Raw genomic sequence first — 24030 nt, 5'->3', positions numbered from 1 at the left:
CCCAGTATATCATACTCTGTTTTAGACAAAACTTCTGCTCAATATACCACTTTAATATAGTAGGGAAATTTATTTTGCCTATTAACAATGCAAGCTGTTAGTTTGCCTGTTTATATTTTATTTCTTTCTCTGTTAAAGGGTTCTCTTTGGACTCTGGTAAAGGAATTGTCTCCCAGGATGAGATGACTTTTGTGTCAGGTGCCCCAAGAGCCAATCACAGCGGAGCAGTTGTTTTACTGAAAAAAGAGAAAAATCAGCGAGCTCTTTCACTTGAGCACATGTTTGAAGGAGAAGGGTTGGCCTCCTCTTTTGGCTACGATGTTGCTGTTGTGGATCTCAACAATGATGGGTATGGCCTGGGTTAACTCCAGCTGCCTGGCTAATGGGGGGTGGCAGTCTGGTTTATTTCTTTGGTTTTTCCCATTAGATTCAAGGAATGGCAAATCTCATCTTCCACGTTTTGCTGGAGGAAATGGCAATCATATCAGAGAACCAGTTGGGACAGTCTGTGTTTCTAATTATAGAAAAGAGTTTTGTTAAAATATAAACAATTAGTTTAAACTAAGAAGGAAGAAACAAATCTCATACCCAGAGCAGGCTCTGGAAGATCCCTGTGTGTCACAGAGGGAATATAATCTGTGTGCAGCATCAGTGGAGCTGTTGTTGCTCAACCAGTTTAGTCTTGCAGCTCTTTGGCCAGCTGACCTTGAGACCAAGGTCTGGTTGATTATTTTTCACAGTTCTTCTATAAAAACTCTGCTTTTTTTCCTTTAAGGTGGCAAGACATTGTTGTTGGAGCACCACAGTATTTTGACAGAAGTGGAGATATTGGTGGTGCTGTGTACATCTACATTAACCAGCAGGGCAAATGGGAAGGAGTAAAACCTGTTCGCTTAAATGGAACCACTGACTCCATGTTTGGTCTTGCAGTTGAAAATATTGGGGACATTAATCAAGATGGATATCCAGGTGAGGGAAAAATAATTACAATTAAAATGTGCTTGACTTGTTTGCTAATGCCAGAGTTGGAACATCTTTGCCTTACAATTGCAAACTCTTTTTGCAGAAAGCGTAAAAACTATTTTAGATGTTGTAATTTATTTTCAACAGATATTGCAGTGGGGGCTCCATATGATGGTTTTGGCAAAGTATACATTTATCATGGATCCAAGAATGGCATAAGTACAAAACCAGCACAGGTAATGAAACCTTCACTATATGTCTTGCACAAAATGAAAGGAATGACAGGAATCCATCTTTTCCCTTTCTAATCCTTTTACTGGGGTGGTGGGTATGCAGAAAAGCCACAGGACCCTTCAAAGATTGCACTGCTGACCAGAACGATTAGGAATTCTTGATTTTAATACACATCTTTCTTTTGGGGGCAGTCCATTGGAACCAGTGTATGTAGTAAAAGAAAAAAAGGCATGTAGATACACTACTTGAAATAAATTTTGGGATTTGAAGATAGCTCATTTTTTCTTTCACTGCTACTGTTTCACTTTTTAAATTAAAAATCTCTATGCCTTTTTCTGTTTTCTTGAAGACTACTATGTTCAGTAGTAGTTCAGTCTTGTTCAGTCTTGATTCCATTTCCTAGAATACTGTTAGAATGCTTTTGAGAATACTTTAGAATAGTTTCAAGTGCCTATACTGCATATATTCTACAAAAAAAGGGTAAGCCAGACAACATTTCTATGCAAAGCAGTGATTTCTGGTAGTCACTGCTATTGCAAATAACTTAAGCAAATCATCTTGGTACTTCAGTGTCATTTGTGTGAGCACAGAGATCCTATTTCCTTGTATCTCTCCTCTTTTCTTTTTTTTTCCCTGGCAGTAAGGCGATGATGTTCACTTGTTACCTAATTCACTTTTGTAGCTTTTAAGTGTCTGAATTCCCTCAATCTGTTTGCTCTTTAGATTCTTGATGGTGAAAAAACAGGCACCAATTTCTTTGGTTACTCTATTGCTGGAAACATGGACCTGGATAAAAATTCCTACCCTGATATTGCTGTTGGTTCCCTTTCAGATTCTGTATCTGTGTTCAGGTATTATATAGACTGCAACTACTTACACTGAAGTTTGGGGTTTAGTTTTTTAAAAACAAACTACCTAGAAGTAACAAAAAGCTGTTTGGTCTAGAGTGTATTTTTCCTTCTAGAAGGTGGAATTTGGGGGGGAAAAATTCCGCAAATCGGTTTGTTCGTTTATTTCCCCTTTTTCATAGAGAAACTGCCTTACAATCAGCTCAGGGGAAGAGTGTGACTGTGGGGAGTTGCTGTGGAGCACTGATGTGTGTGGTGTGTCTATACCCAGCTTTGCCCTGTGGTAACTCATTTGGGTGCCCATGTCCTTTGATGGATTTAAGAGTGATAATTGATTCTTTTGTCTTAAGAAAAGAGATATGAACTGATACATGTGCAAGGGCTTTTGTTTGCCACTGTTATGGAACTCTACTCCTGCTTTACTGAAGACAGAACAAAACAACACAAACCCCCTCTTTTGCAGCTGAGGATCCATAAGCAGTGAGGCACAAGGCCTTGCTGAGGTTGCAGTGGGGTCCATGAGCTTTGGGAAACCCTGCAGATAGGATCCTTTGGGATTTCCATAGCACATGCCTTAGGGATGAGGCCACAGTGTTTTGCAGGCCTCTCCTTTTTTCTCCAGTTGAATGTACTGTTGAGTTGAGTCACTGGTAATGAGCAGGAAGAGGGCTGTCTCCTCATCAGAGCTGTCAGAGCTGCCTCAATTCAGATCTTTCCTGTTTGCTGTCAGGTCCCAAAGGAGGAGGAGCAGAAATGCCAAAATTGGCTATCTCAATTTAGGGCGTGAGAAATAACACTGCCTTTCAGGCAGAATGACCTTTTCTTGCAATTTTTTGATGATCCCAACTCTCAGGTGTACAGTATCTGTGTACACAATTGGAATGTTCTTAAATACACTGAAATAGCACCCAACAAAAGCAAATCATGTTGATTGTGGAAAGGCACACAGTAAGTGGAAGGGAAGTTGGTTGGATTATTAGCCATTCTGCTTACTCAAAGGGAGATTTTACAATTTGCTGATAAGGTTAGTACAAAAACTTTTACAGAGGTGAGAGCAAAAACCTTTATGGTGATGAACTGTGAAAAGGGTGGCCCAGTTAGACAAATTTGCTAGAAAAGGAGGAGGTAGCTCACTGGCCTTGTCAGGCAGCCATTAGATGCTTCAGCAAGAGTGGGATCAGCTCATTCATCTGTTCACATAAATTATCTTTTCTTGTCCCTTCCAGAAAGGAAGAGAAGGAAAAAATTGTCAGGCTGAATTATGGTTACAGCCTACATGCAGTAGAGGCAGGAAATGAAAACATCATTTCCCACAGCCACCCAGGCTCCACATTAAAGCTGCTGAGAACATTGATTTGAGTGAACTTTAGGACCTACAGTTGTGTTCACAATTACTATTGGAGAGGGAACCATCAATTTGAATTTTATGTTTTTTATAACTGTGTAAAATGACAAGCACATCACATTAGTGTGCCCTCCTTCCCTGTCAGGCATTTCATACAATTGTATTTTTTTTTTGTGACTTGCTTTGCTTAGCTTTAAGTAGTTCTCTTTTGTTTCTAACCATTATCAGAACCAACCTCGGTGTGTCTTGGGGCTCTTGGTTGCAAATCAGTGCATGCATGGAGGGCATCTGGGATTCACATGAATTATTTCATTAATCTTAACAAAAAGTTTTCTTTCCTTTTTTTACTCCTTCTTTTCATTTCCCATTTTTCCTCAAATGAAGATCTCGGCCTGTGATAAGCATTAAAAGAAGCATTACAGTGCAGCCTGACAGAATTGATCTAAAGAAGAAGAACCCTGAGGACCCTAGTGAAATATGGTAACTTTTAGGAAATTTATTATATCAGGAGTATCAGTGTATTGAGTTTTCTGTTGCCAAATTCCATTCAGTCAGTGATGATAAAGTGAAGGGGGACAAAACTTGTACAGATTAAGCAAATGTATGATTATTTTGACATCCTGAATTTTCTATGACTACTGTGCTAAAGACAAGGTGTGGAATGTGTTCTGTTCGTTATATTTGGTTTTGAAAATGAATTTGCTACTTTTAACTTTTTTAAAGACTTTTAACACAGGTATCTCAACCTGTACAATTTTCTAATGAGTAGACATGTAAAAGCAAATGCCAGAAAATATTTTTCTAATTGCTTATTAATGATTTTTTTCTTGTTTTGTAATTCAGTTTACTAAGCAGCAAATTACTTTTCTAGCATGAAAAACACTGGTAAGACTGATAGTATCAACCAATGAACTATTAAAACCTTTCAGACTATTGGACCATGCCTTGTTAAAGTTAATACTAATTTCTTGGCATTTTTTCCAGGATGGATGTGAAAGCATGTTTTCAATATTCTGCAAACCCCAGTGATTTAAATCCAAGAATAAGTAAGTTTTGAAGATAAATATTTTTGATTTGTTTGTCTCCTGGTTTGTTTTTGGTCTTTTTCTGTAGAAAAATCTTTTTCTTCAAGGAAGAATAGTGCTCAAATTTAGTGACTCATCTGTCTTACTGTGACTGTCAGTTTTAAAATGTGACTCAATTCTAAAGTCAACCAGTTATTGCACTATCTGTATCTAGAATAATGTATTTAAAGTCATGCTGGTGTGTTAGGAAGTCCTGTGAATGTCAGACTGAATTGAAGCTTTGAGGCCATGTAACCATGTAACTCTCAGTGACCAAATGGCAGCCAAACAAACCAAAAACATTTTGCTTCTTCAGGTTACTGCTGCTTTCAAAAATAGTTTTAAAAGGCCATTTTGTGTATCATTGTAAGTATCATTCCTTACTGGACACTTACTCTGTGTTCTGTATTAATGAAAATAGTTTTATGGAAATTAGTAACTGAAATTGAAAACACTTCAATTAATAGGAGCCAGGAAGACTGTGCCATAAATATAGTTAAAAATGTAAAGCATTACTTTCTCATGTCTCTGGCTTTTTTCCCTTGTTACAATGCTGCATTTACTATACCTCAGAAAACTGTAGGATTTTGAAAGGAAATTAGAAGAATTTTAAGCCCAAACATCCCTTCTCCTACTGTGCTGAGTTTCTTTAGTTACTTGTAAAATCTGTAACATGTGCTTGAATGTGGTCCTGGTCATTCAGCAAGTCTGAGCACTTGAAGCTCTCAGAGGTCACTCATGTGCCCATTTGCATGGTCCTGAGGCCCAGCACACTTGGTGCTGTTCCCTGCAATACTGAATCAGTTTGGTGAATTCAGAGATGATTAAAAGATGCACAGAGTTCAGCTCTCTGAAGACATGCCTCAGCATGCAGCTAGAAAGCTCTAGACACATTTGTGCTTTCTGTGATAAAATTTTAACCGTCTGCCTCAAAATCCTGCTGGGTGCTTGGGTGTTACTTGGGATAAAAAGAGGAATGGAGCACCGCCGAGTCAGAGAATTCTCAAGGTGTTGGAGCTCGGCCCTCTAGTGGCTCCTCAGCAGCAACTGCAGCTCCTCCAGCCACTCTGCATGCCGAGTAATGCTGTACTGAGGAATAAAAACATTTGGTTCAAAAGTTCCATTAGGTACGTGCACACAGGGTGCCTGGCTTCACTTCGAGAGGGACAAAACTGGCAGATGGAGAAAGTTTTGTAAATAACTGAAAAGAGTTTGTGAAGCCCAGCACTGGATGGAACAGTCTTGTAGAATAAAATTGTGAGACCATACCTATGTAAGATAAAAGTTCTTTTTAATAAGGCAAGGGTTCTTCTTTTATAGTGGCCTGCTTTATTTCTTCATACAGAGATCAACTATACATTTGAAGCAGAAAACGAGAGGAGGCAGCTGGGTCTGCCATCCCGGGTACGCTTTAAAGACCACTTGTCTGATCAGTTCACTGCCAGTACAACCCTCAGGGGGCAGAACTCAAAGGAGTGTGTGACAACCAAGCTTGTACTACAGGTGAGGCAGAGTATTTTATTTTTATTTCTTTTAGATCCATTTAAAATGAAGGAGGGTCTTTTTTTCAGCCTCATGGTACCTTTCTATGTAACTTAATTTACATGCAATATAAAGCTTCAAAACTAGAAAACCACCGTGTTAAGCATTACTTTACTATTCCCTGCACACATGCTGCTTCCTCCTGTTGCCTTTCTTACAAACTATGAATAGAAGTTGTAGCCACTGGAGCACACTCCCGGATGTCAGTGGAGCTGAACTAATTTAGAACAACAGAGGGGGAGTAAATGCCAGAAATGGAGAGCTGTTTCCAACAATTATAGAATGTAACGGTATGACTGGCAAGGAAAAGAATTTTAACTCATTGGTTTTGGAGGGGGTGAACAGGCAGGACAAGAAAGCTTGGTGTATGCTGCCTGACTTGGCTGCTACACTGGCCCCTGAAGATGGCATTGCTCCAGGAGCTGAACAGACCTCCACTGGCAGCTCAGCAGTGATGAGCCTCCAAGGTTGGTTTTGTCCACAGCAAATTAAAGATCTCCAATTTACACATCAGGGAGAAAGTGTGATATTTTACTGTTGTAGGGTAAATTTCACTTGCTTGAGTTACTGTCTGTTGTTCCTAGGAATTATTAATGGTGAGAGAATTCATCAGACTATAGGAAGCTAGGAAAAAAATAAGACAGTAGAGCTAAGGGTCCTGGTGTTCTTGCACATTTTTAGAGAATGTTGGGTTTCTATACAATCAACAGTTTTCATACTGTAAAATATAGCAGAAAATATTTTGGTTTACTTCTTCTAAAATGTATATCAGAAGCTAGTCTCTGGGTTGTTTTTCGTTTTCTGCACTGTGCACTAACTATGTAATTAAAAATATTTTAACAGGAAAAAATTAAAGATAAGCTACGCCCCATTCCAATATCAGTCAGTGTAAAAATTGCTGGAGTGGAGTCAAGCTTACCATCCACGAGAAGAGAGAGAGCACTTCCAGATCTTATACCAATTCTAAATTCAAATGAATCTGAAACAAGGACCACAAAAGTAAGCTTTTGATACAACACTTTTCATAAATTTGCACGTTGATAAATCACTGAATTTTAAAGACCAGGTAAAGCTAAGTTGCGACCAAAGGTAATAACTGGAGTGTGCCCTATATGTTAGATTTTGTTATGAACTTGTTGCAAAATGTTTTGAACTAGATCCTGCATTTCTCTGCCAAAAAAAGTGAAGCTGATATAGTTGCTAGTCTTTTTTTCTCTACACAACAGGTTTAGGAGGAAATGTACTTTTGATTAAAAACAGTTGTCTTGCTGTGAACACAAAATCAAAAAATAATGTTCAGTCTAATTCTTCTGTGCATAGGATGCTATAACAACATTAGAGCTCTGCAGCAGTGATGTAAAAGAGACAGAATATATTTGGTATATAGATCTCATTTCCTCAGTGCTCATTGATGAGTCAGACTTAAGAACATGTTTCCTCATTAGAAGTGTACCTTTTAGTCACATTTAGATTTCTGTGTTAAGAGAATCAAGAACTATGTCTCACCAAGAAAAACTCTGGACAGTCAAGAAGAGTCAGGTTAAAATCTTACACTCTCCAAGAAGGTGTCACTGCAGACAGTTTATGCAGTGCACATCAGAAACCTTGTTTTAAGCTTGTATCATGTAGCATGCAGTAAAAGTGCTTTGGTTTTATTCAGGTGGAATTCTTAAAAGAAGGTTGTGGAGAAGACAATGAGTGTCACAGCAATCTGAAACTTCAGTACCGGTTTTGCAGCCGAGAAGGAAATGAGGACAGGTTTACTTATTTACCAATGTAAGCCTCAATTAATGCATTGCTAAAATTCACATTATTAAGAAATGTTTGAAAAACCTTTTAGGAGAGGGTTTGGGGAGACAGAGCAGCTTCATTCTGTCAGTCTGGCAAAGGCAGCCCTGTGTAGTACTGATGTGTCAGGGTGGGGAAGCTGGGGGAGTTGGGATGAGCTTGTGGTAGAGATTCATATGGATACAAAGTGGTGACAACTTCACAGGTGCGAGCTGAAAGTTAGGAAAGAAAAAGTTTCTAACCTCTGGAGAAATGAGATTCTAAAACAGCTGTGCAGTAGTTCATTGTGTGTGATATTTTTAACTATTTCTGAGATGAAATTTGATGGCAAGTATGACAGTGTTATAGCCTAAAGTCTAGTAGCCTAATATAAGCAGTTAGTGTGACATGAACAGAGAAATCACTTCCATGCAGCACACCCCTAACACCCTGCTGCATCCCTGCTCTGTGGAGGGCCAGTGAAATTAAAGAAAACAAAACCAAACAAAACCAAACCAAAAGGCAGTATGTTTACTTCCTGTCAGTGGCCAGTCACTGTTAGCAGTGAGTGCCATAACCTGTCTTGGAAGCCAAAACCGTGTGTAACAAGAAAATAGCAGGTCAGTAGGTTTATTCAGAGAAAACACTAATAAACATGACCAGATGCAAGTGCTGGTTTAGAAATACAAACTCTTGGCTACTTGAGGGGTGTATCAGTCTCTTCTGTTCTGTTAGCTGCTGGCTGCTTTCAGAGATGAAATACTGGTCTGGGAAAAATGTGCAACCATTCACGGGTATGTGGTCTAACAGTAATTCTTCCCTAATGTATTTGGGTAAACCATAGTTAGAAGCAAGCTCTCATATGCACTTGGTTTCCTAATGCACACAACCCTGCATACTCTTGTTTCTGCAGTGAAAAGGGTGTGCCCGTGCTTGTTCTGAAAGACCAGAAAGACATTGCCCTGGAAATAACAGTGACAAACAATCCATCTGATGCAAAAAATCCACAAAAAGATGGTGAAGATGCCTATGAAGCTAAACTAATTGCAACTTTTCCAGACAGTCTGACATATTCTGCATTCAGGGAGATGCGGGGTTATCCTGTAAGTATTTTTAAAATAAAAGGTATTAAAATTTTTATATATCTTCTGCATATTTTTACTGTTAAATATATTCTGTTTAATCAGGAAAAACAGCTAACATGTGGTGCTAACCAAAATGGGTCTCAAGCAGAGTGTGAACTTGGAAATCCCTTCAAAAGAAATTCCAACGTAAGTTGCACCTATTTTACTCAGGTTATAAAATATGGTGGCTGACTGCAGTCACTCAGAGTTTCTGTCTGTCATAACTGGAAATTAGATGTGGACCTTTTTCTCTCTAGAACTTGATGGTGTATTTCTAAAGTGCTGCATATGTAAATAGTTCATAAACTTTACTAATATATTTTCTGGATGTGCTTTCTTGTCTAGGTAACCTTTTATCTGATCTTAAGTACCACTAAAGTTAATGTTGATACATCAGACTTGGACATTAATCTGAAGCTGGAAACGTAAGTTTTCTTTGCGTGTGCATGCAATGTTTTTATATACAGCTGTAAACATTTTGAGTTACAAAAGCCATTTAATAGTAAAGTGTAAAATAAACAGTATTGTTTCCTTCTCATTGTAGGACAAGCACTCAAGTTAATTCAACTCCAATTACAGCTAGTGCTAAAGTGGTTGTCGAATTGCTTTTATCACTCAGTGGGTAAGTGTTGATAGCACCAAAAAATGGGCGGGACAGGGGGACAGTTTGCTGCAGACTTCATTATAACTGCAATTATTCTGCTTCTCCACACCACCTGAACAGAGTTGCCAAGCCTTCTCAGGTGTATTTTGGAGGTAACATCATTGGTGAGAGTGCTATGAAATCTGAGGATGATATTGGAAACCTCATAGAATACGAATTCAGAGTAAGTAATTTAGATTAATGCCAACGTCTGCTTTTAATCAAATTAACAGCTTCTCTTTTAATGCCTACGAATACTCGGAAGAGTTTCTGGGTTTAAAACTGACTTTTCTTGTACCAAAATCCTGACTTTCTGATCAGGACATGAGTCTGCAGACTGGAGCTTCTTCAGGGCTTGACCTTGTAAGATCCTGTTTTAAGGAAGTGGCCCAAGGCTGGCTGCATACTTTTTCTGGGAAGCAGTTCATGCACATTTGGTTGTAGGGCATAAAACCCCACGCAGGTAGGAAACAAAACTTAAACCCTGACCCCAGACTGTGGCATGTCCAGGTGCTAGCAGATGCACACAGACTTCATGCAGGATTGAGCGGGTATAAGATGACACTGCAGGTGCCACTTTGAATGTGTGAGTCTCTTACGCCATTTGGTTGTCTTCTTAATTATAAATCAGGGAGAAGACTTCTGTAAAAGCTCTGTTAATCAGCAAGAGATTTGTTTTTTCTTGTTGTTAATGCAAGCCCTGCTGTCTTTGCACGTAGCAGTTTTGTCAGAATTCAAGTGTCAATCCCAAGCACTGATACTGTCCGAGCAGTGCCTGGCTTGAGAGCAGCCTTGAGGAAAAGGACTTGGGGGTGCTGCTGGATGAGAAGTTCAACATGAGCCATCAGTGCACACTTGCAGCCCAGAAAGCTGACCAGATCCTTGGCTGCATCAGGAGAAGTGTGGCCAGCAGGCTGAGGGAGGCGATTCTCCCCCTCTGCTCTGCTCTCATGAGACCCCACCTGGAGTACTGAGTCCAGTTCTGGAGCCCCTTTTACAGGAGGGACATGGACGTGCTGGAGCGTGTCCAGAGAAGGGCCACGGGGATGATCAGAGGGCTGGAGCAGCTCTCCTGTGAAGACAGACTGAGAGAGTTGGGGTTATTCAGTCTGGAGAGGAGAAGGCTCCAAGGAGACCTTATTGTAGCCTTCCAGTATCTGACAGGGGGCCTACAAGCAACTGGTTGCCCAGAAAGGTGGTGGAAATCCCATCCCTGGAAGTTTTTAAGGCCAGGCTGGACCAGCTCAGGGCTCTGAGCAACTTGATCTAGTGGGAGGTGTCGCTGCCCAAGGCAGGGGGCTTGGAACTAGATGATCTTAAAGGTCCCTTCCAAGCCTAAAAATTCTAATTCTGTGGTTCTAAGCTTAATTCTGCCAATCCTTCACTTCTTTTTCTACCTGCATACGTGTATTAAACTAGAAGCAGTCAGAGTATTTGTTTTAGAAGTTGCTATCATGAATATCAACACTAAGAAAGCAAAAAAAGGTTGGGAAACAAATTCCAGACTTAAGAGCGCAAAAGCTGGCTGTGTCAGAGATCCTCAAAACTTGAAATTTGCCTCAGTTATGTAACTGAATGATTTGTTAACTCTAAATTGGAGTTGTTAGTGCTTCACATGAACATATCTAAAAATAAAGAGCTTAAAATTAATGTTACGGAATTTTAATCCTTATATGCTTAAACTCTATATTTACTTGCTATCCAAGTGTGCCAGTTTTTTTTAGTATATGCTGATATACTTTGACATTCTACCCTGTTTTGACTATCTTTCGTCTTTTAAATTTCATGTTAGCTGCATGCTTAAAACCTGCCCAAGTCAGTAATACTTCAGGTGAGAGGAAAATGCCTATAAAAAGTATTTCAAAGCTTAAAGAATGTTTGTTTTAACAGGTTACTAATTTGGGCAGACCACTGAAAACACTGGGTACTGCTTCTCTGGATATCCAGTGGCCGAAAGAAATTAGCAATGGCAAATGGCTGCTTTATTTGATGAAAATAGATTCCAAAGGCTTGGAAAAAGTCTCCTGTCAACCAGATGGTGAAATCAATAGTTTGCATTTTGTGGTATGTTACCCTCTCTTATGTATTGATGAACATAAGACGCCCTTAAAAAGAAAGGGCTTCCACTTAAATTTATTTATTTACAACAAATACAGAATTTCTCAAGCAAGAGTTTCATAGCCCTTCACTGTGCCTATCTAGCAAGATTTTTTTCCTAAGCCCTGACCCTTCATTATTTTTTCACAGAGTGTTAAGATAATTCGGGTAATTTGGGAAGAATTTTTATTTTCATCATTGAAACTGCATGCACATAAACCCATTCTTGAGAGATCACTACATTAGTTAATACAACTGTCAGTGAGTGTAATTAGTTTACAGTTAAAAATGCATCTACTGAACTTAGCACAATCTTTCTCTACTAGCATAGTAACATTAATATTCTAGAACAAAAATGGGAATAGCATTGAAAGCTTTCTGAATCTAAAACTCCCTTAACCAACTAAAGAAAGTAGTCAGTTGACTTGGTAGTCTCAAATTGTAATATTTGTCCTGACTCTACTATCAGCAATAAATGAAGATTAATAGGGATATATATTGACTTCAGTCACGTGCTCATCTTGGAACAAGAAAACGCTCACTGAACTTATTTCTCTGCTTATATGGGATCAGAGTTAAGAAATACTTAAGATAAACTAGTAAAACTCTTCTTTTTTCTTTATTTTAGGAATCCCACAACTCAAGAAGGAAACGTGAGGTTGCAGAGAAGCAGATTACAGATAGCAAGGCATTTTCTTTATTCGCAGAAAGAAAATACAAGACCTTGGTAAGTTTATAGCACCAACTGTAGTCCTGTCACATTCCTCTCCTGCACTCATAAGAGGGCTTTTCTGAGTTTTGCAGGGTTGAAAGAAGGTGTCTTGTCTTTATTATTACCTTAAATCCAAGTGCCATTGCTTTTAAAATTTGAACATTTAGATTATTTACTGATTAGAGAGAAATAGGAAAAAATTTCTGCATAGTTATCTACATTAAAATAAATAGTAATACCATCTTCACTGTATTTTTCCTGTTGCTGTCAGCACAAGCAGATTTTCTTGCTGTTCTTGCACATAAATACAATGCATGTAACCCCATTTTTAACCCTGTGGCAGGGGGGGTTGAACAATTTCTGAGGATTTGTTTTTATCTACACTTGGAAATTTGTAATTGCAGGACTGCAATGTGAACGCACGCTGTGTGGACATAAAATGTCCCCTGAAAGACTTAGACAGCAAGGCATCTATCGTGCTGCGTTCCAGACTGTGGAACAGTACTTTCTTAGAGGTAAGTCAAGTCCTCTTGCCTAACATTTTTGGAAGGTCAGAGCTCTTTATTTTTCTGTGCCTAATGTCCGTATTTTCTTTGGGAACAGGAATATTCCAAAATGAACTACCTGGACATCCTTGTTAGGGCTTCAATCAGTGTTCCTGCTGCAGCTAAGAACGTTAAACTAACCAATGAAGCTGCTCAGGTGAGTTCAACATCAGATGCCAACTATATGTTATTGTGATTTTTGCAGCTCATCTCAAAGACTGAAAAAAAATCTAAACCATTTTAAAACAAAAGTAGCTAAAACTTGAGCTTTATAAAACCTAGTTTTGAATTATTTTTTTTACCTTTTAATCAGGTTGGGAAAAAATTCTTACAATATTGAAATGATACCAGTAAAAACGAACAACTTCTTCAGAAACATGATGTAGATGAGAGAGAGGAGACATCTTGTTAGAGAACAGATAACACTGTATAAATTGCCACTTTATATTGCACATGGATGCTTCTGAAATGCTTTTTTGTGTCTTCATTATTTTTCTCCCTCAGGTACGTGTTACTGTCTTCCCTGCAAAACCAGTAGCACTTTATACTGGAGTACCGTGGTGGATCATCTCAGTGGCTATTTTTGCTGGAATACTGATGCTTGCACTGTTGGTATTCTTACTATGGAAGGTGAGTTTTTATTAATTTATAATTATTTTACATTTTCTGGTCTACAGTTAACAAGAAAGCAAATGCTTAAGTATTTTGGTTTGTATTTGGGACTTAAACTAAAGCAAAATTGTCAACACCATACAGTGCCTTTATCACTGTCTGTTTTGCAACAGGAAGACTTGATGTGAAAATTTTCTCATTCCACATCAAAGAATTTTGAGTGCATGGCAAAACTTGAGTATTTGGTTCAGAGACCATCATTACATTGAAACAGATAGGTACAGCTAGCTGGGGCTTCTGCAGTTAGGTGTAAAAATTCATGTGAGCTGTTCTACAAATGGTTTAGCAAGTGTGTGTTCTCATAACACTAGAAATACAGCTAAATTACTAGTAGATGAAGGGTACAGAAATAATACATAGCCAAGTATGTAAAAACAAAAAAAATTGGGAAGCTATTTTTCTAACTACCTTTTGCACTTTTACAACCAACTTTGGTTCCAGTATAAGAGCATAATCCTTTCATTCTTAATTTTCACAGCCTGAGGCAGTTAGTATTTGCTGTTATGTGATAGCAAAAGGTTATTAAGAAGAGGTGAAGAATATCTTATGTCACTTACTTTCTTCTGGAGAAACTGCAGAAAGTCTCTTTGCTGCAGAGCTATGGTTTGCTGCATGTGACTTTCCACAGGATAGTTTTGACCTATTTTCTAATAAATGCCCAGACCCTGCTGCAAATGGTGAGGATGAATAAGTACTCTGGGTGGGCTGTTCAGTTGTAACTGCTAGGGTCTTACTGTACATGTCTGTTTTACACATTTTCACACCTGGCAGACAGTGTAAAATGCTTCTTTTGATGACAAACACTGTGCCATCTTGCAAAGGACAAACATGGCATTTCAGAGCCAGTTGTGTGATTGGTTTAAGACAAATGCTGGTGTTCCACAGGTCAAAGCAGTACTTGTTTTTGGTTCTAATTTTCTATTCCATGAACGGGCTTCTTTCTTCTCTTCACAGCCAACTTTAGTTGCTATGGATGTACTTACAGCAGTTTTTGTTAAAAAAAACAAACCAGCAGTCAACAAAAAAATGGATGCATTACATATTTAATACTCTTTTCCTCAGGTTACTCTATTTTACAGATGGAGTTAGTCCAAGAAGTTCACAGATACAGAAACAACTGAGTTCTTGTGATTTTTATTTTTTTTTTCCCTATTATTATTTCTTGCTTCCTTGTAGTGTGGTTTCTTCAAGAGAAATAAGAAAGATCATTACGATGCCACGTATCACAAGGCTGAGATCCATGCTCAGCCATCTGATAAAGAGAGGCTTACTTCTGATGCATAGTATTGATCTTCTTCTGTAATTGGTAATTGATGATATTCTTTCACTTTTAGCTGTGGCACGTGCTCTGGTTGCAGTGGGTAACTGTGAAGCTTCTATTGCAATGTTCTATTAACTTTTGGATTTCAAAATACTGCACTTGCTTGCTCATTCTGTCAATACATTTTCAACTTCTGGTGCACGTGATCAAACACAGCTGTTTACCTTGGTCTAAAAAGCTTTTTGTTTATTTCTTTAGAAAGCATCTTGATCTATTACAATGGTTTTTAGTATTTTTCTTAAAATTTATGTTTTAACAGTATAAGAAAGTTTTTAAGCCTGAGAGATAGTAATCAACACTGCAGAGTTAAAATTTAAAGCTAAGCCTATGTGGACAACAGATAAGCTTGCTTTACTAATCTTTACTGCATGTTAAAAGATAATGAAAGGGGTTTCCATAATGAGAATTTAATTGCTCTCAAAAAATCTGTTCAATCCTGAAGTATACTTTCTAGGAACACACTTTCCTCTGCTGAGCTACTAGCTGCATGATGATTTATGCTTCTACCAATCTTAACCTAAGATCCTACATGCATGTACATATTAATAAGTGATGCTTGGGATTGGGGGTGGGAGAATTTCTTAACTATAGTATGTCAATGTTTAAAGAAATCTTAAATAAGAGATTGGTAAAGATGTGGCCTATGCCTGGACATAACTTTTTTTTTTTTTAATTCTGTTTTATTCAGGTTCTAACAATATCTTAAATTAGCCAAACAAACAAACCCCCCCCAAATACCATGGACAATACATGCCCCACTTCAATATTTTTTTTCTAGCAACATCTGTTGACAGCTGAATGGCACAGTGTCTTTTAACCTTAACTGGAACATCAGTGACCCATAAGCTTGTCAAGTTGGCTACTATAATCATCATCCTTGTAACACTGTGCCCATCACTCCATTTTGTTTTGAAAATTAATTTTTAAGTTCATTCCTCAAAATCTGTTTTTACAGTGGGTCTGAATAAACTGCAGGGCACAAACTGTACGAGATTTCATCAAGGCGACTTGTGTCATGGCACATTCCAAAATTTTCATGTTATGTCTGGTTTTTATCCTATTGCAAACTAACCATGAGTCATGTTCTAATACTTAATGTGCATAGTTAGTGCAGGTGACTATAGGTGAGATGGTGCTTTGAAAAACAAGTCCCTGCTGTAACTTTGTTGAAGGCCCTGGAAGTCTTTCTGTAGCTTTTTAAATGTAAATTATGTCACCATACAGGACAATACTGAAGTGTATACCTACCTTTGATCAGGAGAGGCAAACTTCCCTGAACTGTATCTACTTTTTTGTGTAGCAATCAATTCTCTTATCATATGAACGAACAGCTTCATAAGAAGACTTGAAAATGTGCAGAACAAAATAAAAAAGTTGGTGGAGGGACAGTTTTTCAGGTGTTAGATCACCAAACTATGAGTGTGCCACTGGTCAGCAACTGCTGCTGGAACTACCAATGCAGACCTCCTGGCTCATATTTTTATAGCTATGTAGGCTACATTTTTGGCCTACAAGGTCTTGTTTTTAATTTTCTTACCAGTATAATCTGTGCAAAAGAATAATTTACTGCCTCTGTAGTTCAAGTTGCTGCTGAGTACCTAAAGTGTTCTTTTTCTTCTCTGCCCCAGTGCGGGTTCTTCCAGCGTTCTAGGTACGAAAACAGCGTCCCCCGCTACCATGCTGTAAGAATTCGGAAAGAAGAGCGACAGATCAAAGATGGGAAATGCAAAGACCTGGAGACAAAACAGTGGTTCACAAAATGGAATGAAAACGAAAGTTATTCTTAGGGAAAAGTTATCTTCGTCCACATAGTTCAGATAGAGGTTAATGTTGTCATTAATGGAATACCGATGGAGTTAGACCTATGAACACTATGGACGTTCACCATTTGATTGTAGATACTACTACTTATATTGAGGCTTTTGTTTGCACAGTTAAAATTGCTTCAACAGACTTTTTTTGCATTATTTAATTTCCAGGCTGCCTCTTCTCCCCTTCAAATCTAATTCACACTTTAGAAGATATTGTGTTGATTTGAGGTCTTTTTCTGCAAAACCACTACAGCAGACGTTTTCCTGTGATCCTAACTTTCTTCCTTGGTATGCAAGGTCAAGGTTAAGGTCAAGACAGGTTCTCCTTCCTCCCCCAAGTTCATAGTCCATTACAAACATACAGTGGCCTTAACACACTTCATTGAAGTACAATCTGAAGACCTGCAAATCTACTTTAGTCACATACTGCAGTAGTTAGGGCTTAACAAAAAGCATCATCTTAAACTACATGTGCAATAGGTCATGTTGCTTGTTTTTTTTTGTTTCTTTGTTTTTTTTAAGATCAGATTGTATGATTCTTGCTCACAAATATACACAGGTTTTTTTTAAAAAGAGAGGCTTGAATATTAGATGTACTTCTTGTGTATATATTTTAGTCATTTTTGTATTTATTTTTGTTACAAATCATTGTCTTTGACTAACTGTTAGGCCAAAGACTTAACTGAACCTTCAAATCCACTATGTTTTTGAACTTCAGATTATGAGACCTGAGGATTTCTCTACATTTGATAAGTCACTGAAGGTGCCAATGCTTTCTAAAAATGTAAATACTGATTCTAGTGATGGGGAGGGGAGTGTTTCTGATACCTGTAACTTTATGTAATATGAATTATCAGGTCTTTTGTAACATGATTTGTATATTACTTCAGACTATTTAAGGATTCAGACACCAAGCAGAAGTGGGGTTTTTAGATACAGTTTTACTGCAAGAAGTGAGAGGCAACAGCTTTTCTGATTCATAGGGAGTTCCTGTTTGGCAAAAGGCATTGACTACTGCAACTTTTATATGGCACTTGAAGGAGGCTGTAAATGCCTTAACTTACCTTAACTGTGTGGATCTGCACTGATCCATGTTGAGACTACTGAATCCTCTTGAATGCCTGAATGTTGATAAAATAGAACCACAATGTTGTGTTATTAGTAATGTAGTTACTGTAACATAACTGATAGAACAGTTGAAAGAGTTTACTATTTTACCCATGTTCTAAAGCATTGGTACTATTTAAGAACAAAGATTTAGTTCACAATTGCTTATTCCATGTGAAACAAAATTCTGCTCAAAAAGAATGCGCATTCATTGCCAGTAATTTGAACTATGCAAAAACCTCTTGGTACTCTTTCCCCTCATAGGGTAAAAACCTGCTAACTTTAAATACACCTTCTTGGAAGGTGTGGCCGCCTATCATTATAGAAAGTATATTAATTTAATACCCTTCTTCCTTCCACTAAATAATTTCAGTATTTTGTTTTTTGATTTTATGAACTTTTACACATGCATTTTAGCTCTTACCCAGTTTTTGAGCTTTCAGAAATCAAGCTTATTTGCTGAAAGGCTCAGCAGCATCAGAAGCCAGGCTAATCAGGGGCTAAGAAACTTGGCAATAGCCTTGGATTTAAAAGCAGATTGTGGCCCTCACCTAAGAACATGAATGTCTTAGCAGTGTTAAACTGGAAGTTCTTGAAAAACAAGTCATGTCACTGGTATACTTTTATCTCAAAGGTTTTTTTTCATACCAGCTATCAATGCTACATCATTCCATTATTAGAAATTACCTGTGGATATTTGTATAGAAGTGTGAAATAAATTTTTTTTTTTTAAATTAAACATTGTTTTGCTAATAGTGATTTCTTATCATAATTAACTGAAGTAGCCATAGCCAAGTTCACAAGAAGAATAAGCTGAAAAGTTGTCTCATTCTCTGCAGTGCTGTAACTCTCAGTGCCCTGCCCCATGGAAGGTGCAGATAAGGCAGCAGCAGCAGGAGATAACACGCAATCTCACACTCACAGGCTGCCTGCTGCTTGCTGCAGTTTCCAGCACTGGTAAGAGGAAGGCTTGGAGTCTGGCAGAGCACCAAGTGTCACCTCTCAGGGGGCAGAGCCACCCTTTCCCTCCAGGCTTCATTCATGCTGCCCAGGGTACCAAGCCTACTGCTAAAAGCTCCCTGCCAGACACGTGTGCTTGTAACTGGAGGAGGTGGATACATTCCATACAACTAGTGGACAAAATTAGGACATCAAAAGACATGGACTCAACCTGCTTTTATCAAATATTAACATAACTATACTCACAAACATTTGTCCACAATACAAAATACAGACTGGGAGAACTTAAGTAGCTGATCATAGAAAGTATAATACAAATATGGCAGATTAGGTTTTATAAATGCTCATGTATACTATACACATAAAATATATGTATCTGCATATATGAAACCTAATGTACTATAGTTGCTATATATGTTTAGTATATTTGTGTGTAGTGTGTGTGTGTATATATATATATATATGTGTCTGTGTCTACACATATATATATATATAAAATGCACAATGTAGCCTCTGGTTCATAAATAGACCGGTAGTAAACTGCAATACCTTCACATATGTTTAACTGTCACAGTACAGGAGACATAAATATATCTTAGAACTTTACAGTGCAAGGGACTGTCACAGCACAGTTTCAGTAACCACCTGTGCAGAAGTTATACATGGAAGAAGAAACAGAGCAGGGTGCCCACCCAGCTGCTCATGTCCAGAGTTGGCACATAAGGAGAAGGGAAGGTTCCCAAAGTGGCACCAGAACTCCTGTCCCCACTCAGAGTACCCACGTGACAATGCCAGTGCCTTGCCAGACCACACACCAGCAGAAAACCTGCTGATCTACAAACAACTGAAATAACTTCTCAGAGCACTAAGTAGGTGAGAGTGTCAGCTGCTGGTTGCAAAACCCAGGAAAAGAGGCTGTGGTGACACAAACAGGCATCCAGCCAGAGCTCTGAGCCAGAAGAGGCGCATGGACACGCTTCTGCTGGCTGACCAGACCTCAAACCCCTGTGTGGCAAGAATGCCAGCAGTGTATTTCCCTATGGTGGCTGTGTATGCAGGTGCTTCAGTGTTCATCCCAGTGTTCGGATATCCTTAAATGTCCATTTGTCTTGCCAGGCTGTGGAGTCATAATTAATACTATTTACATAATTAATACATAATTAATACTATACTCCTCATAAGTCTTGCCGGAGTCCTAACTGTGATCCTCGTGAGAAGAAACCCAGGCACAACTCCTCACCCTCAGACACTGCTGCAGGAATCAGCCTTAACCCCAGCCAGGCTGTTACACTGTCACTGTACTGGGGAGAAGGAACAATGACAACTGACCTGCCATTTACCTCTCCATACTCTAAGACCACTTTCTGTTTTCTTTTTTCCACTTTCTAGCCCTGCAAAATGGCTGTTTGCAAGCAACACCTTTTCAGGTCCAGACCTGCCTCAAAAGTCCTGGAAGACAGGCAGGGAACCAAGTTCATAAAAAGCAGAGGTGTCCTTGCTGCTGCTTACCTATCACAGAACAGCATATATCCCCCTTGCCATCAATACACAGTGCTATTTAACTCTTAGTGTCTTCAGGGGATAGGGGAGAAAGGACAGAAAAGTCAAACGCTTTTCCCAGGAGCATATGAATTAACATAATTGCCAAGTTGATTAAAAGAAAAGTTTGCAAGATATTGCCTTGTTTCTTGGGAGTGGAAGGGACCAACAGTTAACATTACAGAGCTGAGAAACACCATTGCCAGCCAGCTTACAAGACAACATGTGACTGATTCCTGCTTAGCAAGGAGGAACAATATAAAATGAGTCGTGCTGGACTAGACCACAGATCCACTTGAATCAGCATCCCACCTCTGACAATGAGTTAAAGTACCATGATGGTGACACACCACTGTTCCTGTTCCCATAAAACATTAGGGCTTGGCTTCAGTAGCTACGTAGTATATCTTTCCTATGGAAGAAAAAACTATCCATGATAAGATAATAAGATAATATCCAGACAAGGCTGCCTTCTGATCTTGAGTCACAAAGTTGTACGTGGCAAAAATTCACAAACTCTCACGTTTAATTATGCAGTAGATAAATAAGCCCATCTGCACATTCTTCTTGAAAAGACTACAATTTGATAATTCATACAGGGACTCCTACACATATATGACCAACTTTTTTTCTTATTGCAATAGAAACAGAAAGATTAAAAAACAGCAATCAAGACACATCAAACCAATTTACTCCTAAGCAGCTGAACTTACTGACAAAAACATCTAAGGACAATGACAAGCCTTTGTTCAGAGTAAGTACACAAGCAGATAAAATATAATACATTTCTCCTTTTTTATTTGCATAAGAATTTACAGAAATTGGCACATCTAAACTCCAGCTTGTCAACTCAAGAGTAAGCTGTCAGAAGATCATCAATGAGAGAAACAGGTTTTAGAAAGGAAAAGATCTGGGGGAGAAAGAGAACTCAAGATATCCTCCAGTGTTTTAACAGACTATGTTTGCATGGATCAGCATCTGATCAGCAGTTTAAACAAGACCAAGAAAACACCTTTAGGTAAACAGAAAGGGCTTGCTCTGCTCCAAACACAGCATTTAAAGAATTATCCACAATTTTTTACCCATGGTTACTTTAGTGAACACTCAACCTACATGATTTTTTTTCTGCTCTAAGTGGCTACTGTTTACATTATTGAGAATGGGGTCTAGCTTGCAAAGTGCAATGATTTATTTAGCCTCTGACAGCTTTTGCCACATCTGCCTGAGGACTGCTGTTCAATGATAACTTTAGGCAGCAGGCCAGGTTTCAAGGCATGTATGTAAGCTGAAACATCAGGCTTCAAGACAGCAACATACATACATAAAAAATTAAGCCAATCCAGAGCCATCATGAGAAACTAACGATCTACAACTACCTAAGTTCCTGCTTGTAGGCACTGCTTTAAACTATTGATGGCTTACAACTGAGAAGCAGTAATCACAGAAAGTTAGGGGTTGGAGGGCGCCTCAAGAGATTGAATCCAACCCCCCCGCCAGGTCAGGATCACCCAGTGTAGGTCACACAGCAAGGCATCCAGGTGGGTTTTTAATGTCTCCAGAGAAGGAGACTCCACAACCTCACTAGGCAGCCCGTTCCAGTGCACTCTCACGGTGACAAATCTTTTTCTTACATTTACACGGAACCTCCTGTGGTCCAGCTTGCACCTGTTCTATCACTGGACATTGCTGAGAGGAGCCTGGCTCCGTCCTCCTGACACTCGCCCATTACATATTTGAAACATTAATGAGGTCTCCTCTCAGTCTCCTCCAAGATAAAGAGACCCAGATCCCTCAGCCTTTCCTCAATCTCTTAATCACTCTCTCTTGACCACTCTGAGCTGGACTCTCTCAAGAAGTTCCCAGTCCTTGAACTGAGGGGTCCAGAACTGGACACAAAATTCCAGATGCAGCCTCACCAGGGCACAGCAACTCACAAGCAGGAATCCAAAACTGTGACAACTTGAGTAGCATGAGCTACTACTTGGTGCTTCGGGGGGTAGCCTACAAGCAGCAACAAAGCAAAAACTGTCAGTAACCCTGTATTTATAGAAGACTTGCAGAGACAGACAAGGTGCTCGTTTGCCCCATCAGCCAACCACTGCCTGGCCAGAACAGAACAAGCCATTATTTTTTTGGCACAAAATGGAGATACAGTTGGATTACAAACTGGATAAAGCAGTCTACTCCTGAACTATGGCTTCATTCTTACACATTATTAGTGCAGTTACTGCTCAGAAAATTACCTCTGGAGGTAGATAGAATCAATGCTTGCTGTATTTCTGTGTGGCATTAAAAAAAGTCCTTATTTCATTATGGAATCTTCATCTCTCTAATAGGCTTCAAGCCATCCAAGAGAGCACTGAATGTCACAGAAATAGCAAATCAAAATTACTCCAACTCCAGTGGAGGCCATTGGGTATCAATCCCTAACATCAGGTCACCAACAAGTCCCAGGTACAAAGCATGCTTAAAGAAAACCAAGCAACATTAAGAGCTGATTTCCTAATATGGGGCTATACAAGTATCCACAATAAAAGAAGAAAATTACACAGGGGCAGATCCACTATTGTACTGCAATGCATACACTTTGAATTAAAGGGTTCAATATCTACACTTCAGTAAGTTTACCACAAATGCTTATAACAACACTAAACTCTTTCGTTAACAGTCTGGATTTTTCTACCTGAGTAAGACAAGAAACTACTAAATACCACTGTCTGGTATCTCAAACTTCACTTTATGGTGATTTAGTGCAACATGTGGTCTAAGTACTTCTTAACCAATAAAGGCTTGTATTGTATTCACTGTTGACCGACTGGGAGCTTATCTGCAGACAGAAGACCTATTTTTCCCCTGTATTTTTTTCTCTTTTTCCTGATAAGTGAAACAAAAGTTGTCTCTCCCCTCGTTTTTCTCATTTGGACGCTGTGAGAGGCGGGAAGAGGCCGTGGTGCCCCTTCCGCCATCTTAGGCACAGGGCTGGGGAACCACGGTCGGATCCCCCCGGTTGGGCTCTGCCCTCACACCAGCCAGCAGCAATACGGATAAAGTTAGCTTTATGAAAAATACTGCACTGGGTTTCTGCTACCGCCTGTTTCAGCCCCGCGGGTGCCCGGCGCCGGGACCTGAGTTCCCGCTGCCATCGAGGCGCCCTCGCACCCCACAGGCCTCAGCCCGCCCAGACCGGACCGCGGCGAGAAGCAGCAGCACCGGCAGAGCGCTGCCCTGCCCTGCCCGGGCCCACGGGTCACCCTCTCAGATAACCCCTCTCAGATAACCCCTCAGAGAACCTTCCAGACCGACACCGATGCGTGGGCACTTTTCGGCCTCGCCCAGGAGGGTACACGCAGCCCACCGCAGGGTCCCCGCCGTCCTGGCCACCGCCGCCGACCACCCCCTCACCCCCGCCGGCGGAGGGGCAGCTGCCTCCGGTCCTCTCACGGGTTCCCGCCCCGTTACACCACCGTACCTGTCCGAGGCTGGGCTCCCTCGGGAAGCGGGCGCCGCCTTCTCCCGGAGAGCCGAAGCACAGGGTCAGCGGAGCGATCGCCTCAGGAACTGCGACCCGGCCTAGCAGGGGCTACGCGGCTCCAGACGCCCCTCACCCCGCTCCTTCGGAGCCGCCCTCTCCTCCGCCCCGTCGTCGCAGCGTGGGGCTGGGCCGGGGACACACCCACCCCTTCGGGCACCTCCTCCCGGCCGCGCCGCTGAGGAGGCCGCGGCCTGGGCAGGGGCC

The 24030-nt window shown here is 39.9% G+C and overlaps 1 protein-coding gene and 1 long non-coding RNA gene across 6 annotated transcripts in view; one reads left to right on the top strand and one right to left on the bottom strand.

Annotated features, from left to right (window-relative positions):
• ITGA6 (integrin subunit alpha 6) overlaps window positions 1–18523 on the top strand; it is a 48961-nt gene extending 30438 nt beyond the window's left edge. For 3 of the 4 annotated variants that reach the window (XM_071747337.1, XM_071747335.1, XM_071747338.1), the window contains 20 exons: window positions 139–349; window positions 776–969; window positions 1111–1199; window positions 1921–2048; window positions 3775–3870; window positions 4375–4436; window positions 5800–5957; window positions 6840–6995; window positions 7657–7772; window positions 8677–8866; window positions 8951–9034; window positions 9233–9312; window positions 9432–9509; window positions 9612–9714; window positions 11421–11594; window positions 12256–12354; window positions 12744–12854; window positions 12943–13041; window positions 13389–13514; window positions 16506–18523. In XM_071747337.1, the coding sequence (XP_071603438.1) occupies window positions 139–349; window positions 776–969; window positions 1111–1199; window positions 1921–2048; window positions 3775–3870; window positions 4375–4436; window positions 5800–5957; window positions 6840–6995; window positions 7657–7772; window positions 8677–8866; window positions 8951–9034; window positions 9233–9312; window positions 9432–9509; window positions 9612–9714; window positions 11421–11594; window positions 12256–12354; window positions 12744–12854; window positions 12943–13041; window positions 13389–13514; window positions 16506–16664 (2513 nt within the window). In that variant the 3' untranslated portion in view covers window positions 16665–18523. Of the gene's footprint in view, window positions 1–138; window positions 350–775; window positions 970–1110; window positions 1200–1920; window positions 2049–3774; window positions 3871–4374; window positions 4437–5799; window positions 5958–6839; window positions 6996–7656; window positions 7773–8676; window positions 8867–8950; window positions 9035–9232; window positions 9313–9431; window positions 9510–9611; window positions 9715–11420; window positions 11595–12255; window positions 12355–12743; window positions 12855–12942; window positions 13042–13388; window positions 13515–14732; window positions 14863–16505 lie in introns of all 4 variants that reach the window. The other variant, XM_071747336.1, reaches the window with a different exon arrangement.
• LOC139797682 (uncharacterized) lies at window positions 129–23896 on the bottom strand. Of its 2 annotated transcripts, XR_011726551.1 has the most exons (4): window positions 23764–23896; window positions 17753–17809; window positions 16126–16557; window positions 129–7996 (listed from the first exon to the last, which is right to left on the bottom strand). It is a non-coding gene; the product is annotated as an uncharacterized lncRNA (long non-coding RNA). The 2 variants fall into 2 exon arrangements; XR_011726550.1 differs by lacking the exon at window positions 129–7996 and having other exon boundaries at window positions 14584–16557.
• Between the last annotated feature and the right edge of the window lie 134 nt (window positions 23897–24030).

Source organism: Heliangelus exortis, chromosome 6 (assembly GCF_036169615.1).
Source record: "Heliangelus exortis chromosome 6, bHelExo1.hap1, whole genome shotgun sequence".
Taxonomy (NCBI): Eukaryota; Metazoa; Chordata; class Aves; order Apodiformes; family Trochilidae; genus Heliangelus; species Heliangelus exortis.
Note: the sequence above shows the minus strand (reverse complement) of the source record. Positions and strands in the feature narration are given on the sequence as shown.